The sequence below is a fragment of the Podarcis cretensis genome (genome assembly GCF_951804945.1).
Source record: "Podarcis cretensis genome assembly, chromosome: 6".
NCBI classification, from domain to species: Eukaryota; Metazoa; Chordata; class Lepidosauria; order Squamata; family Lacertidae; genus Podarcis; species Podarcis cretensis.
In genome coordinates this window covers 77,631,815-77,648,966 of record NC_137175.1, presented here as the reverse complement: position 1 = coordinate 77,648,966, position 17,152 = coordinate 77,631,815, and the positions used below count along the sequence as shown (strand labels likewise).

General features: G+C 43.6%; 2 protein-coding genes and 1 long non-coding RNA gene across 4 annotated transcripts in view; 1 reads left to right on the top strand and 2 right to left on the bottom strand.

Moving 5' to 3' along the window:
• The window catches only part of CNN3 (calponin 3), a 29,090-nt gene extending 16,695 nt beyond the window's left edge, over positions 1–12,395 (bottom strand). The window contains exon 1 of the mRNA XM_079981683.1: positions 12,188–12,395. Coding sequence (XP_079837809.1) covers positions 12,188–12,244 — 57 coding nt within the window. The 5' untranslated portion in view covers positions 12,245–12,395. The remainder of the gene's footprint in view (positions 1–12,187) is intronic.
• LOC307218972 lies at positions 2,266–10,702 on the top strand. The gene is made up of 4 exons (XR_013840212.1): positions 2,266–4,571; positions 4,667–4,940; positions 5,352–5,629; positions 5,668–10,702. It is a non-coding gene; the product is annotated as an uncharacterized lncRNA (long non-coding RNA).
• Positions 12,396–17,072: 4,677 nt separating the features above from the next.
• Positions 17,073–17,152, bottom strand: part of ALG14 (ALG14 UDP-N-acetylglucosaminyltransferase subunit) — a 61,474-nt gene continuing 61,394 nt past the window's right edge. For both annotated transcript variants that reach the window (XM_079981764.1, XM_079981765.1), the window contains one exon: positions 17,073–17,132. The gene's annotated coding sequence lies outside the window, so the exon portion shown is untranslated. The remainder of the gene's footprint in view (positions 17,133–17,152) is intronic.

Here is a 17,152-nt window from a genome sequence, read left to right as displayed (position 1 = left end):
GATTAAGTTCGTAAACCGAGGTACCACTGTATATAAATGTCTTAAATGAAGTAACAGTGAAAATACTATTTGAAAATTAACATGTAGCAAGTGGGACATATACCATGTACCATGTCAGCAACACAGGAATATAGGAAGCTGCCTTATACCAAAGTCAGACATTGGGCTGTATCCAAATAAGTGCTATGTGAACATTCTGGCAGTACAGTGGAACCTTGGTTCTTGAACTTAATCCATTCCGGGAGTCTGTTCAACTCCCGAAACTGTTCAAAAACCAAGCTGTGGCTTCCAATTGGCTGCAGGAGCTTCCTGCACTCAATTGGAAGCTGCGGAAGCAGCGTTGACGTTCGCTTCCAAAAAACATTCGCAAACTGGAACACTCACTTCCTGGTTTGCAGCGTTCGGGAGCTGATTTGTTCGGGAGCCAAGCTGTTTGGGAACCAAGGTACCACTGTACAAGGATTTCTGCTTGTGTAACAAAATGTACTCTTCCCGCCCCCGCCCCCCCCCCATATGTTCAAACAATTCCCCTAACCTCTCGGGTAGATTGGTGGTGGTGCAGGGTACATGCAGGCAGCGGTAGAAAGAAGACCTTTTGTGCTGTTGAGACACAGTAGTTGAACACCGCTCAATATTTTCTACATCTACTGTCAGTGGCAGTTTGGGTTTCAGACAGCGGATGTTCCTAGCTCTACCTAGAGATGCTGTGGATTGAACCTGGGATAGTCTGCCTGTAAAGCAGATGTTCTACAGTACCATTAATACATAACCCTAGCTCATCTTCCTTTTTAAACATAAAGTGTTCCTTGAAACTCAAAAGCTATTTTGCGATATCTTTTTAGTCCTTGACATCACCAGTTGATAACCCATCCTTTACTTTAAGTAGTTCAAGGTGGTGAACATGGTTCTCCCCCTCTTCATTTAATCTCCACAGCAACTCTGTGAGATAGGTTAGGCTGAGGGGCAGTGACAGGCAAAAAGTCATCCAGCAAGCTCCATAGCCATGTGGGGATTTGAACCCTGGTCTCCCAGGTCCTAATCCACCAGCTGCTACGCCACTCCGATCTGTTAAGTTTTTCAGGTAAATAAGTGTAAATTACCGTACTGGTTTTGTCATCTACCTTTCAATTTCTTAGCCATCATGCTACATTACTTAAAGCTATTCCCCAGTAAGGTACACAGGGACCTTCTCAAAAAAAATTTGGAACATAGTGCTGTAATTAAACCCTGTTTCTGCTAGGCCAAAAGTCAAAAAAATGGAGAAACGGGTCAGATTAACTACTGTGTTGTGCACACAGTTGCAGTTAAGTGTCTAGCGGTAGGTAATTAGTGTATTAACAGGTATCATTCAGATCTCATTACTCATTAATTGCTGTATTCTACATTCTAGTCTAGCTGCTTATTCTTAAGAAGTTGGTCTGCCCTTATATAAATAACAAATGTTAAGAAGTGGTTATACTCCATGTTTTTCTTTTCCATACTTTATAGTCCCTATTTAAATGCCTGTACACTAAACCCAAATATCTATACCATCTGAATTAGTAATATACCCCAGAGCAAATCATGAATAGCAGGGAGGGTCTGCACCATATCCTGGTCAAGTCTTTGTCTCTGTGCCAAGTTTTGCTCCAGGGAAAATGAAAGTCTTGTTACAAAGGTAGCAAGTATCCTGCAAAATCTATATAGACCTCTATATCTATGAGCAATTACCTCCGCATACATCAAACAACAGAACACATAAATTGTTTAACAGACGTCATGAGGCTGATACCCGAGAGGGAAAAACATTCATGCAATGTTGTGTTCCTGCTCTTTCCATAAATTTATTCAAAGGTAACATTGTACTGTGCTTTGATGTTATTGTCAATTGTTTGTTTTTTGCTGCAGTGGCATATATGCATTGCACATACACAAAGAACAGTTCAAATACAATGAGATGGACAAAACCAAGTACAACAAATTGATAGTAGCACAATCAAAGTCCCACTTGAGCAAGCTTTGTATACTCTCTTTAATAACAACAAATGTTTCAGTAATATTCTGGTGAAGTAAAACATAAACAATAAATTTTTGTAGCAAACATGAAAAATCTCAGCAGATAACAACTTCATACTTGCAATTTACTGATGTTTTTAAATGTGCAGTGTAATTTTGGCTACATTCTTGAAACCACCCACTCAAGAGAAATCTGAGTGTCTATTATAGAGCTATTCCAATTTTTCAGCAATACTGTACAGCCTTTTTATTTTGAAAAGTAATGTTATTTTATAGCAAAGACGATTTAATCAGAAATCTCCTACACATTCTGAAACCTTGAACAAGTTAAATAAAAACTGGTGATACTTCTCCAATTTAACAACATTCCTCTGATTGACCTCTTAATTCCACCTGTCTAAATAATGAGAGAAGGAAAACTGTTGCAAGTCACCTTCAAGACTTGGTGATACCACCGGCCCTCAAAGGGACCCCATTATTAATTCATCATTTAATGCATATATTAGACCTTTAGAAGTGGTCATTTGGGGATTTGGTGCAATGTGTCACAAGTACTCTGATCACCCCCAGCTCTATTTCTCCTCTGCACTGGAATCAGTTGGAGCTGTGCAAATGCTTAATCTGTGTTTGGAGGCAGTAAGGGGTTGGATTACCTTAAATGGCAGTGCTATAGATTAGTGCTTTCTGGGTCTGGGAATGAACAGTGTCTTCTGGATAGGGTTGGACTCTCCTTGAAGGATCAGGTACAGTCACAGGGCAAGGGCGGAGAAGAGAGATAGCTTGACTAGAGTAATCCATACTCTGGAACTTTAGACTACTTTAATGTACTCTACATGGGATTGCCCTTGCAGGTGGATTGTACACCACAGCTAGGAAAAAATACAGCAGTGAGGGTGTTGGTTAGTGTACCTTTGAGATACTGTGTAACACCAGTCCTTGAAGAACTGCACTGGGGCCTGTTTGCTACTGAATGCAATTCAAGGTGATAGTTTTGAGGTAAAGGTAAAGGGACCCCTGACCATTAGGTCCAGTCGTGGACGACTCTCGGGTTGCAGCGCTCATATCGCTTTATTGGCCGAGGGAGCCAGCGCACAGCTTCCGGGTCATGTGGCCAGCATGACTAAGCCACTTCTGGCGGACCAGAGCAGCACATGAAAACACTGTTTACCTTCCCACCGGAGTGGTACCTATTTATCTACTTGCACTTCATGCTTTCGAACTGCTAGGTTGGCAGGAGCAGGGACCAAGCAACAGGAGCTCACCCCGTCGTGGGGATTTGAACCGCTTACCTTCTGATCGGCAAGCCCTAGGCTCTGTGGTTTAACCCACAGCGCCACGCGCATCCCAAGTTTTGATGTACAAAGCCCTAAACAGCTTAGAACCCAGCTATCTGAAGGAGCACCTCCCACTGTCCTGTCCACACCATCATCAAATAAGGACCAAGCTTCTGAAGCACGTAATAAAGCCCCCTTGGTGGTGGAACAATCTTCCTCCTGAGGTTAGACTGACACTAGCATAAACTAGTTTTTGGTGCTAGTTGAAAACATTTCATTTTCACTATGCCTTTCACTGTATCTGCCTATAGCTGGGGTGATGTGTACATTGAATTTTAAATTGTAAACTGCTGCTGTTGGTTTAATTATGTTGTGGCCCATAATGAAGGGCAGGATAAACATTTTACAAATAAATAAAACAGGACAGCCTCTTGGACAGAGCATGATGCACAGGCATGAGACAAAGACAGGAATTGTTCATTAATATGTTTCTGTGATAAAAGAGAGGAAATGGACTGCTAGGAAAAAGGTAGGATATCATTTATTTGTTAATCATTGTAACACCTCCACTTAATTGCTATTACTATCACTAATAGCAATGTTTATTTCAGTTCTTGTTGACAAGCAAGACTATGACTTTGTAAGTAGAATTTTATCTTAGAAGTGGCCTTACATCTCATATTTTTGTGCATTTTGATATCTGGTATCTTTACTCTCTTCATGTTAGTAAGGAAATACAAGGTTTTTTGAGGGATTTTTAGTCTGTATTAATTGTGAAATTGTTCTGCAATCTTTTATAAGGAAAATGATGGATAATTACATATTTATGTGTTGTATGAGTAATAATGTATTTGCATCTTTGTTTGTTTTCATAAGAACACTTTTTGTTGTGAACTGCTTTTGAGAGTAGTGTACACAGAAAAGCAGTATACAAATAAATTGACTTACTGACATTTGGCATTTGGTCCCATTTATAACAAAGCAGAAAACTTTAGTTATTAGCAGACAGATCTGTGAAAGTAGCTACATAACAATTTGAGCTGATTCTCTATTACTCATTGTTGAATTCCAGGGTACTTAAACATATGTGTCCAGCTGGAATTTTGCACTCTCTTGGGATAGAAAGTAATTGAAGAAAACAGAGGCAGGAACTTCGGCAGGCAGTTAGCAAATGTTTAACTGCCTTTACCTGTCATTCCTATCATCAGCAGGCACCTTCTCTGACACGTTTTAAACATCAGCTGAAAACTTTCCTATTCCGCCAGACCTAAGCAGGCAATGAAGAGTACATCGCCGACAATGGTCTATTGATGTTTGTTTTCAATTTTTTTATTTTTAACTTCTTTAAATCTATTTATCATTTTATTGTTTGGTTTATCAGATATTTTGTATTTCAGCAAACTTTGGGGCTCAGCTGAGCCTGTGGATTCCTCCTTCTTATGTATGGGTGATGTAATTTTAGCTACAGAAGACCTGACACAGAGCTTGAAAATCGGAAATACAGGAAATTATGATGATAAATGCAGATGACCGAACAGATCTTAGAAGACTAGGCAGAGTGGGAAAGACCAAATAAAATATCAGGACTATCTCAATGAACTAATAACAGCATTGTATTAATATCACACAGAATTTAAGAGACTGCAACCCAGATGTTTATTGTCCAATAAGGTTCAATAAGGTCCAATAAGGTCCAATAAGATGTTTATTGTCCAATAAGGTTGAGGGACGCAGGTGGTGCTGTGGGTTAAAGCCTCAGCGCCTAGGACTTGTCGATCGAAAGGTTGGCGGTTCGAATCCCTGTGCGCTCCCGCTGCTCGGTCCCAGCGCCTGCCAACCTAGCAGTTCGAAAGCACCTCCGGGTGCAAGTAGATAAATAGGGACCGCTTACCAGCGGGAAGGTAAACGGCGTTTCCATGTGCGGCTCTGGCTCGCCAGAGCAGCGATGTCACGCTGGCCACGTGACCCGGAAGTGTCTCCGGACAGCACTGGCCCCTGGCCTCTTAAGTGAGATGGGCGCACAACCCCAGAGTCTGTCAAGACTGGCCCGTACGGGCAGGGGTACCTTTACCTTTACCTAAGGTTCCTGATTAGTGATGGGTCATTATTCTTTGGGCCACACCAAAACACTTTTGACTAGGTTTTAACTCTAACAGTGGGAGAGAGAAAAAACTAGCCAGTGCCTAAAGCTTGTCAGATACAATGCGCTGGGCACTGCCCAAAGGAGATTCTCATTTTGCTTTTGCTGAATTGCTTTTACAATATTCCCTTAATTTTAAGAGCAGTTTGCCATGTGGTAGTGTGGTTTTGTAAATCGAATACCTCCAACCTTTGATGGGCTTAGAGAGCATATATTATATGTTACGTGCCTTGTTTTTGAGAAAAGGCCACATTATAGTTCTCCAAATTGTAGCGATAATATAGAAGGAGCAGTTATCCCAGATAGTAAATAACCTACTCAGTATTAGAATGGCCGATGCCAGTCAGACACCTGGTAATCCTAACTTGTGCTCCCAGTTTATTTAACAAAACATTTGTAGTAGCTTAACAGCCTGACTCTATGCAGAGCTAGGGGTGCTTAATCTCATTGAAATTAATGGCTTTAGCATATCATCCAACATTTCTCCAATGAAAATAGGGATATCCTAAGGAAAAGCGGGCCATTCTGGGATCAAATCAGAAACCGGGACGTCTTCTCTAAATCAGGGACATCCCTGGAAAATAGTGACACTTGGAGGGTCTGCTTTAGGCAAGCCTAAATCAACACAGGATTGTATTGTTAACAGGGGTCTTTCAAAATAATTTTTGGCTTTGAGTTCTGCACACTGCCCTGACTATTACTTTAACATGTAAATTCCCTAATATTTCTAAATTGTTGTTATGCCATAAATTACCAATATCTGTTGAGCTTTTCTATTGTGTCAGCTAGTTCAGATGAGTGAATCCTATATATGCTGTGGTCCTACTCAATCTGTGTGAATACTAGGGCCAGTTATCATCAACCTTTTCAGACCCAGGGCCCATGTTTAACTCAAATATGCATTTGGGGAAGCATTTCTGAATCTTTTACCATATATTTGTATGATGGTAGTGCTCCTGTTACGACAAACCTTGGATCAGGCTGTGACCCCCTAGTGGGTCTCAGCCCACCAGTTTAAGACAAGTGCTAGGAAAAATTACTATTCTGATATAGGCTTGCTCAACAATCACTGAAGAAGGGCTGGGATTGATTATATCTGGACTTCATTCTCTACTAAGGAGAATTGGAAAGGAAAACCTTCCTTACTCCCACTTATCTTCACTGTATTTTCCTGTTTTCTCAAGAATTTTTAGAAACCTACTATGGAGGAAATCCTTTTGTCTATTTTTAAATAGCATGTGTCGGTATGATTGGTTCTGTCACCCAGGGAGGCAGCAGCAAAGAATATTCTAATCTTGCACTGTTTCAAGGGATGGGGAAGGAGGACTTATTTTGACTTTTCTCACCTTCTTCTCATCCCCAGATTAGCATTATCATATGAACTACAAACCTTTATTGCCCTTATTTTTCAGGAACAAGATTACTACCAGATTCTAAGACAAATTTTGGAGCTAGGTGGTGGGAAATTTAGGCATATTTAAATAATAAAGAATAACCAAATGCGACAACCCATAGGGAAGAAACAGTGTGGCATTGTTGTTTTCATTTTGTGGTTTTATACTCTGATTTTATCTTGTGCACCACCCTGAGACCTGCAGTAACAGGGCTGTGTATAAATTATTATTATTATTATTATTATTATTATTAAACATTGCCTAAAAAAGAAAGTGTGAATACTTGCCTCATTGAAGTATGAACAGTAAGATGGAAAAAAGGAAGCTAATTCTTACTCTGGGAGTAATAAATGATCAGTAGAAAGAAACAGAACTTTTATAACTTTAAATGCACCCACATCCACTATAGCTAGTAAGCAAGAAAACTTCTGTTTAATACTTTGTCATCTCCTCTTCTGTCTTTTTCCTTATTCCTCCTTTGGGAGCAGAAACAAGTTTATTGGCATAGGCATAGCCAGAGAGGGTGGGAGGCAGCTGTCCCTCCCAATCAAGTAAATAAATAAAAATACTTAACTGACCAACTGCATCACAGATAGCTTGGTTCTGCCCCTACCCCACATAAATCTTGACTACATCAATGTTTCTTGATATTAGAAAAATATTTTAAATGAATTACAACTTTGTGATGTGATCAGACATATTACTTAACCAACATCAGCTCTGCAAGGTCCCAAAAATAGAAGTAAATAAAACAGAAATAATAAATAAATTGAAGCATGTGTTGCCTCTCAGCTGTGTTTATTTAGTCCAAAGTAAATCCCAATATCTTCATTTTAACAGCTTTCCAGGATAAGTGTGCACAGGATTACAGCCTCAGTCTCTTATCTGTAAAAATGGGATCCATGAAGTTGTGAAACAGGATCAAGTTCTGCAGTAGCTTAAAAATGCTGTGCAAATACCGGTAGCTACAAGCCCTTTTAGGAACAGTTTCTGTTAAGTCATTGCAACTTTGTTATAACTAACTATAAATGTAGACTGGACATTGGAAGGTTTGAGTTAAAAGAAAGGCAAATGTCACATAGACTATAAGACTCCTTCATAAAAATAAGTTCCATTTTAAAATAAGAACCACAAAGTTGGAAAGGCACTCAAAGTTCACTTAGTCCAACCCCTTCTAATGCAGGAAATTAACTGCTACAATATCCCTGTTAGATGATCATCTGCCTTAAAAATTCCAATACTGTAGAAAGTTCACCACCTTCCTAAGCAGGCTGCTCCAGTTTAAAACAGCTCATACTGTCAGGACTTCCTAAATCTAAGTCATGAGTTACTTTCTTGTAAAAGAGTATATAGAAATGTTGTACTCACACTGCCCATTAAGATCCCTATTAAAAGCCACCTATCAAGAGGAACAGCTTCTTTTTACAAAGCATCTGACAAGTTACTTTAGTGATATATTTATAGAGTGCCATAACTAGTTTGGTGTGTACAAAGGGGCTTTGGACATGTTTCTCCAACATCAGTTCCTCATGGCATATAGCAAACTGCTTTTTAATATAAAAAGGTTTGGAGGTTAGCTGTACAAAGGGGGGGAAAGTCCAATATTCTACTGAGCCTAGCTTGTGCTCCAGGATTCTAAAAGATATTAATGATAACAGCATTGTAGTTAAAATTGTATAGAATTGTTTTAATTATATAGCCTGCTGAAGAAACTAAGTCAGTAACAGAATAGCACAGAATATGCAGAATGAAAAGGAAAGGGACTCTGGCCTGCCTAGTCCATGCCCTCTTAACCTTCATCACCTTAGCCAGTCACTCTGGAAGAGATGAGGGAGAGACGTATGCCATAAAAGTTTTATATTTATTTTGTTAGTTACCCTGCCTTTTTCTGTTGAAAAATAATTATGTGCCTCTCTAGAAAACACTTCTATAAGTTTACTTATAATAGACTAATACTTGCTATATTTCTGTAGTTCAAAACCTTTAAAACTCTTTAACAAAAACCTAAAATAGCACACCTTCTTGGATATCAGGAATCAGGTGTCTTTCATTGGTAACAAATGCCCTACAAAACTCCTGGTTTTCTTTCCAGTAGTTGCCAATAAGTAAATAAATAAAACGGAGCCAAATTATTCCACAACAGTAAGTCAGTAACTCAGACTGTAATAAAATCTGAAATAGTTGCACTAATTGTTTAGTACAACTATTCTGGTTATGGCTGCATAAATCAGGCATTTGAACGGCTATATTAAAAATGAACTGCTTTCTCCACTTATGCTGTCAAGGAGTGCAGTGTGCAAGAAATTATTGCTCAAATATATCCTGCTCACATCTATCAATATTGCAAAAATTGATGTCTGTTCCAAATGACATCACAAAATTCAGCACAAACCTGTAGCACCACATTTAGAATGCAATCCTAAACTGCATTTTAAACCCTATTTAATAAACCCTATTAAATCAATGTGACTTAGGCTGCAGTCCTATACCCACTTACCTAGGAGTAATAGTTACTGAACTCAATAGGACTTACTTATGAGAAAAAATATATAGAACTGGGCTGTTACTTACAAATAGATATGCATCAGATTAAGATACATGGGACTGGGATGCATACCAGAGTAAACATTCAGCTAAAGTATGTGAAACTGTCTTAGAGCACAAAAATAAGTGCATAGGAGTCATTCAAAGCTGAAATATTCAGCTACTGCTACATTCAATTATTTCCATGTATGAAATGTTCCCTTATTACAGTGCTGTTTTAGTGTACAGATGAGGTGCCACTAACACATTTTCAAGATGAAGAGGAGTCTTGGAATATTTTATTTCCCAGGGGAGTTATTGGAAACTAAACCCCAAGCCGCAGTAGCTTCCTTTGTGTGTATCTTCCCCCACTCCTCCCCACCACTTTGGACTTGAGTGCAGCAGTGTGGAGACAATGAGCATTCTGTGCACAACGCCCACACGGATTGGCTGGGCTCCCCCCAATACCCCATGATGTAATGTGTTTGGAATGTGCCGGGACTTTGAGTTGGAGGGGGGGGGCAGGGGTGGCATTTCTCATCTGTTTCCCAGACCAAGTGGGTTCAGTAAATTAACACGATGGACCTGGTGTGCATTTGCCGAATCTCACTACCTTTCTCATACTTCTGTTTAGCATGGAATGGATTTTTTTTTAAGCCTGAGAACCAACGCCATTCCCATCTCAGCACATCTCTGTGTTTGGGAAAATATGACTGCATACAAGAGTGTACAGGAAATGTGTAGGTGAGGAGATAGTATCAAATATAGGTGCTGAGGGGTGCTAAAAGACTAGCCTAACAGAGGTGTGGATGGGAACACTATATATCGGGGGCAAACAAGGCAGAATTCAGAGAAAGCTGCAACTGTGTCCCATTTCCCATTTTGTTTTAATCATCCTTTCTCCACAAACAAGTCCATACCTTCACAGCAAGAGTCATCCTTGGTGGCATTTTAATCTGACAACTGCCAGTGTTTTAAAAGTGACCTCCATTTCAGAAATCAATCTGCCCTCTGTCTTTGGTACTGGTCTTTTAAATGCCGTTATAGGGATTGGTTAACAAAAACAACAACCTAAAAGTACAAACTTCCTCGCCCTCGCCGCCCAGTCCTGTTTTGAGAGGAGAGCTCTGCGTCCACAAACTTGTTAAGGGGCAATCAGAAGAAGTAACCCAGGGAGGGAGGCAGGGAGACCGGGAGAGTGCGTGCACCAGCCATCCCCTTAGCACACCATCCTGCCTGGCGCTCGCTAGCTCTAGACTGGAGCCACGTAGGCTGGAATCACCTCGCGCTCCCCCTGCTGCTGCTGCTGCCGCCATCTCCCGAGCCTGGGTGGGTCCCGCAAGCCGGGGCGTGCGGGCTCCTAGGGAAACGAGGAGGTGGAAATCTTTTAAGGCAGCAGGAGCAGCAGCAGCAGCAGCAGTTGCACACTCGTGTGTGTCTCCCCCCCCCCACCGCACGTCAGAAGGCGCAGTCACGAGCGCAGAACTGCGCGTCCCGAAGCCACAAACCAGCGTTCTTCTTTGTTTGTTTCGCCATCCAGCCCCCCCCCCGCTCCCGCAACCCCTCCTCCTCCTTTTCTCTTCATTAGACCCGAGCTTGTCCCGCCGCAGTGATTTGCTAAGGAGGAGCGGCTGGGCTGGCTGGCTTTCGCCTCGGCCTCTGCAGCTGGGCGAGAAAGAAACAAAGTCTCTCTCTTTCTCTCTCCCTCTCAAGTCTCTCTCCCGCACACACCCCTTGGGCCTTCTTCCCTCTTAAGCGGGAGGAAGAAAGAAAGAAAAATTACACCCAAAACTTTCCCACACGCGAAAAAAAAAAATATATTACCCTCCCCGCCTGCGCGCGAAGTTAAAGGGAGGGAGGGAGGGAGAGCGGGCCATCATCATTCCCCATCCAAGAGGGAGGCGAAGCCAGACACTTCTCCCCGCGACCGAAAGGAGCGAGGGATGAGGGGAAGCGGCGCCTGACAGTCGGTGTCTCCTCAGGCAGGAGGGGAGTGCGAAGCCTCCCTCTCGTCTCGTGTCCCCACCCCCAAAACCCCCAGGAAAATAAAATGGGGAGGGGGCGTGTGGGTAAAGCCGGGGGGCTCTCCCGTCAAGTAAGCGAGTTCAGGGTCCGCGGGGGCTTCGGCTTCACCGCCCCCCCCCCGCCAGCCGCTTTTTGTCTCTCTAGCGATTTCTTTCGCGGTTGGAAGCGAAGGGCTTTGTTTCTAACCCATTAAACATAAATAAATAAAATAAAATGGGGTAGATGGGGTGCGGTGCCGGGAGTGCCAGCCTGTGATTTACCTCACGCGTACATCCGAGGACAAGGGGGTCACACGTCGTCTTCTGAGGGGACGAGGGGGGGGGGAGAGAATGGTGGTCTCGGTGAGGGGGAAAGTGGGGGCTGCTTCCAGTCCTCCTGCCGAGAAGCAAGGGGGAGGGGGGCTCACTCGTCCTACGCAGCCGGAGTTTGGGGTGAGGTGGGGGCTTCGTTTCGCTCGTGCCCCACAGTAAACGAACTCCCCCCCTATTACACACACGGTTTTAAAACCGCAAGCCTGGGGTAACACCTTCGCCTTTCACGCGCCCCCACCCCCACCTAACCCCGTGCATGGTGAGGTGATGATGGAGCAGGCAAGGGAAACGAAAAACGGCAGTTGGGAGTTTGGTTTCTCTCCCTCCCCCCTCCCCCCCCTTCGCCCGAAAAGTTGTGCGTTGGGGGGGGGGGCGCGTCTGTTTCCCTGACCCTGAGGAGAGCGAAACCATTCTCTCCCCTCAGGAAAAAAAGGGGGCTTGTCGCCCGCGCGTCCCTCCCGGTCCACGAACAAAAGCCGAAGGAGGCGCTGGGATAACCACCATCTTCTTCCCCGCGAGTCCTACCTTGTTCTTGACCTCGGCCGAGAGCCCGTACGAGGGGCCCTTGTTGAAGTGGGTCATGGCGGCGGGTCGGTGTCCGTGTGCCTCACGCCTTGTGGCGCCAGAGGTGGTAACGCTCTGACTTGCCTATTATTATGCTGCTGCTGCTGCTGCTGCCTGCCTGCCTTCCTTCCTGCGCTCGACTGGGCGGCTTTCTCGGCGCTGCCTGAGCTCCGAGAGAGCGAGGGCGGGCCGGGCTCGTAGGGGGAGAGGGAAGGAGGAAGGGAGGGACGTGGGCCAGGCTGCCTGACAGGGGAGCCCCGCCGCGGAGCTGCCGGCTGCAGAAAGTTCTAGTCCCTCCCTTGTCCGAAAGGGCGGCCTCCGCCGAAACATCCATTTCCCTTCACAGGAGCTGAGGCGGCGAAACGGCCTAGGGGGGGCGGTAATTATAACGCCCCTCAGCTTCTCATCTGGGCTCGTACCACAGACGAGGGCAAACTCTTATCCCCTGGGTAGATCACACTCCAATAGAAACTACTCTGGTTTATACACGGAATAAACTCCATGCAGCTAAACCAATAAAATAAAATAAAATAAAATAAAATAAAATAAAATAAAATAAAATAAAATAAAATAAAATAAAATAAAATAAAATAAAATAAAATAAAATAAAATAAAATAAAATAAACACTCACAGGCACACGACCTTAGATACAACCGAAATGGATTGTTTCCCCCAAACTTTGGTCCTTAAAGCTGTTTTTTTGGGGGGGACTACAATTCCCATCATCCCTGACTCCTGGTCCCACTAGCGAGGGATGATGGGAGCTGTAGTCCTCAAACAGCTGGAGACCTCTAAGTTTGGGAAACACTTGATTGCTCCGACGCCCTCCACTTTGGGCAGCTATATTTGAAAAGTTAACTTGGATGCTTCAGCTGGCCCAGAATACAGCTCTGAGGATGTTGGTGGGACCAGGATGCCGAAGCAGCTGCACCTGTGTCATGAACTGGCTGGATGCAGGGGGTGGGGGGTGGGAAGCACCCGCTGGGGGACCACCCCCCTAGGATAGGAGAGCTACATCAGTTGCATAGGGAACCCCCAGATTGAGAGAGGATAAGGTGTTCTCCTCTCCCCACTTGGTTGTTTTTTTTATGAAATTGTCATTTGAAATGTTGTAAGCCACCCTGAGTGGTGCTTTTGCATCAAAGGAGTGGGATATAAACATTTTAAATAAATATATACCCCAGGGTAAAACTCTGGCCTAATCATGGTGATAGTTGATCACATCTGAGTCCACTCAAAATGACAACTACTCTGGGATAAACTCTTCTCAAGGTATATTTCAGCTACCTGCAGTGAGACTATCCTTTCATCCTACCACATAGTAGGCACATATGATAAAACGGTTGTCTATGTGCATCATTCTGCCACATCAGTTGGTAAAATAGCTTTATGGGCATCTGAGCATGTGCAGGGTGCTTCTCCCCCTATTGAATAACAACAGTGCACCCACCAATAAATTCCTACAAAAGCAGCATTCTTTCTTTTTCTTCATATACCGTATTTTTCGCCCTATAGGGTGCACCGGCTCATAGGGCGCACCCAGTCTTGCGGGGGGGGGATAAAGAAACAAATTTTTATTTCCCCCCCAGGCGCGGGTCTTGGGCAGGGGAAGCCCGAGCTTCGCCCGACCCTAGCTCCCAGAACAGGCTGCTATCCGCAAGCCTGGGGAGCCCGGCGGGAAGTCGCGCCGGGCTCCCAAGGCTTGCGGCAGGCTGCCCGAAGCCCGGGGGCGCTCCACTGCACTCCCTGGGTTTCGGGCTGCAGGCTGCTGTCCGCAAGCCATGGGAGCCCGGCGTGACTTCCCGCCGGGCTCCCAAGACTTGTGGACAGCTTCCTGAAGCCTGGAGAGCGAGAGGGGTTGGTACACACCGACCCCTCTCGCTCTCCAGGCTTCAGCGAAAGCCTGCATTTGCCCCATAGGATGCACACACATTTCCCCTTCATTTTTGGAGGGGAAAAAGTGCGTCCTATAGGGTGAAAAATACGGTAATTTAATAAACACTCTTAACCATTATACATTTAGCAGAGGGCATTTGGTGGGTTAAGAGGCTATTGGAAGTTCTGGGATTTAGGGAAGGTGCTATGAGGAGAAGGAAGGCTCAAATGAAGGAGAATATGTGGAAAACGTTATTATGAAAACATATTGGGAACTGTGTACTAAGATCACGGAGCCAGGGGATAGCCAGAGGGAGAATTGGCAGTTATTAACTACTGGAGCATAAACTGCTCATCGTTTTTTGCCAGAAAGGGGAGAAACATCAAGATCAGTAAAGAATCTCTTGCCATTCAGAGCTTTGTAGCAACGTTATGGAAAAATAACATGCAGGAAACTTTGCCTTAGGAATTTGAAATAGCCACTAATTTCTAACACATGGTGCATGAGAGATACAGATGCTTGTTAAAAAAGAAAAGAAGCCATTGCTGGACTAGATCAGTGGCTGTGCTGATTTTCTCCCTGCCTAAACATCACTTGAATCTAACCACACACACACACACACACACACTCTTCCTGTAATTTAGTCTTCAATTATTTTATCCCTTGGCTCCATCACAGGGAATTGTGGATATGTGGGATGACTTCATAAGAGGAGTAGCTACATTTGCCCTGGCAGGGTTTATGTGCTTTTGAGAAAGAGAGAGCGAGAGAGATTGACAATGTCATTGCCTATTATTGCATATCTTTGGTACAATAAACACATTACCTGCTGAACTTCTGCCTGCCATAGGCACAAGAGGCAGAATGTGCATGCGCACACATAACATATGACAACTCCTACAAATGTTTTGTAGATGAGTGGAACTTAGAGGCAGCGTACTGAAACATTAGCCTATCCAATCACTGGGACAATTGTGCTCCATTGCTAGAGTGTCTCCTCCCACCTCTTGCCGGTGCAACAGCCACTATGGAAAGTGCGAAACACACTGTATGAATATTGAAAGGACATCCTGAAACAGAGACTGGTCACAAGAAAGCACTGTATTTTAGAACATTTGGGGGAGGGGGAAGAGATGAGAGACTGTAAGGGGTTTGTGGCTGTTGCATTTTTGCTTTTTTACATTGCTGTACACATCAGAGGATCGAGATGTTTTCACCCAATGTGCAATACCAGGTTCCTTTTCCCATGCCTGCAACCCACCCCTCAAACGCCAATTCAATGAAACTGTCATTTGCACATGCATTGTCTTCTGTCTGAAATGTACATACTTCAGCTTAACAGCAATATGTTTTCAAATCGGATGGATGTTGGTTTGAGGAGAAATGAATCAAACAGTGGTATTTCTTTAAAAGCTGCACTTTTAAAGGAAGTGTAGGATGCATATGAGTTGTGGCTAATGTCATGTGTACTCAGCTTCAAATACCAGAGGTGGGAGGGCATTGAAGATGGGTGTAATTGGTAATGTGCGCAGTCTAAGTCTGCTCTTTCCTCCTTACGTAGGTGCAACAAATAGTGCCATAACACTACAAAAGACATTAGGCTCCGGCTTGCTAATTGAGTTGCTTTTAGGTTTGAGCTGTATTTTGCAGTTAAACATGAACAGAGGAAATGGGCAATATTTGGGGTAGAATTCAACAGAAAAAGCAAGAGGAGCTCCAAACACAGCAGGGCTGAATTAACACATTAATACTGTTAGCATCTAAAGAAGGAGCCACATAAAGCCATCACTCCAAAGTCTAAAACAACTGCAGGAAACCTGTGTCTCTCCAGATGTTGCTGGCCTACATCTCACATCATCCCTGGCCATTGCCCATGCTGGCTGAGGCTGATGGGTATTGCAGTCCAACAACATCTGGAGGGCATCATGTTCCCCACCATGGCCTAAAATTACCTAACTACATCATAGTCTCAACTTCACAATAAAATGGGATGGGGGTGGAGTCATGTACACCACCTTGAACACCCCTGGAAGAAGGGAAGACGAGATGCCAAAGTGATCAATAACAGCGACAAAATAAAAGGTGCTATGTGAAGGCTGCTCCGCTGATGAAGGCTCAGATGTGCATATCCATCAGCATCATTTTAGATCACAGGCAGCCCCCTAAGAGCCACTCAATAACAGAGACCAGTTATCAACACTGGATTGCCATTGTAACCCCTCTGGCATGCACAAAGCTTTGTACCTGCAGAAGAGGATCTGCAGATCTATACTTTCAATCTGAACTGGATTTCCTTCATTTTTTATTAACACTGATGGATTTTATGCATGCAGAAAGCAGAGCAATGGGTGTTTCTCGCTGCCCCCCCACCCCCCCACCTGAAATCTGGAAAGGAGTTAAAAATCTGGTGGGCAGTTACCATGTCTCTACCACACATGGAGGGCTGTTGTACTGAGGTGTCAATTATTATTAATCTCACTGGAAAGACTCATATTCCCAGAAATGAGAGAACAGCCATGTCATTGTATGGCTAAGACTTTCTTTTCTTTTTAAAACAGAGAACCACAGCCCTGTCTTTCATATACTTAATGGCAGCATGCTGGTACAAACCCTTGGAGATAAATGTTTCTATACTCATGTAATTTCACTTTAAGTACTGTAGTGGACACAGTGTCTAGCAATAGCTACTCTCTTCTTTCTTTCCTTTTTGGTTTTTGTTACATTTGTTCTACTAGGTACAGACTTTCCCAGCTCTCATTCTGCAAACTATGTTGACAGATTTCTCTTTTCATCATTTTGTCCCAAAAGGGTTTCATCTGCTTTTTGAATGACTGTGGATGCTGCGAGGCACCTGTGTTTCTCTCATGCTTGCTTTGTAGCAAATAATAGATGATGACAGATTTTCTTGGCAGTCATCACTGGATCCTAAATTACGCTTATGGATATTTCAAAATCGATGTCTGGACAGACTTCTTCTTCTTCTTCTTCTTCTTCTTCTTCTTCTTCTTCTTCTTCTTCTTCTAAAAAAGCTATGCTCACAAACCCCAGA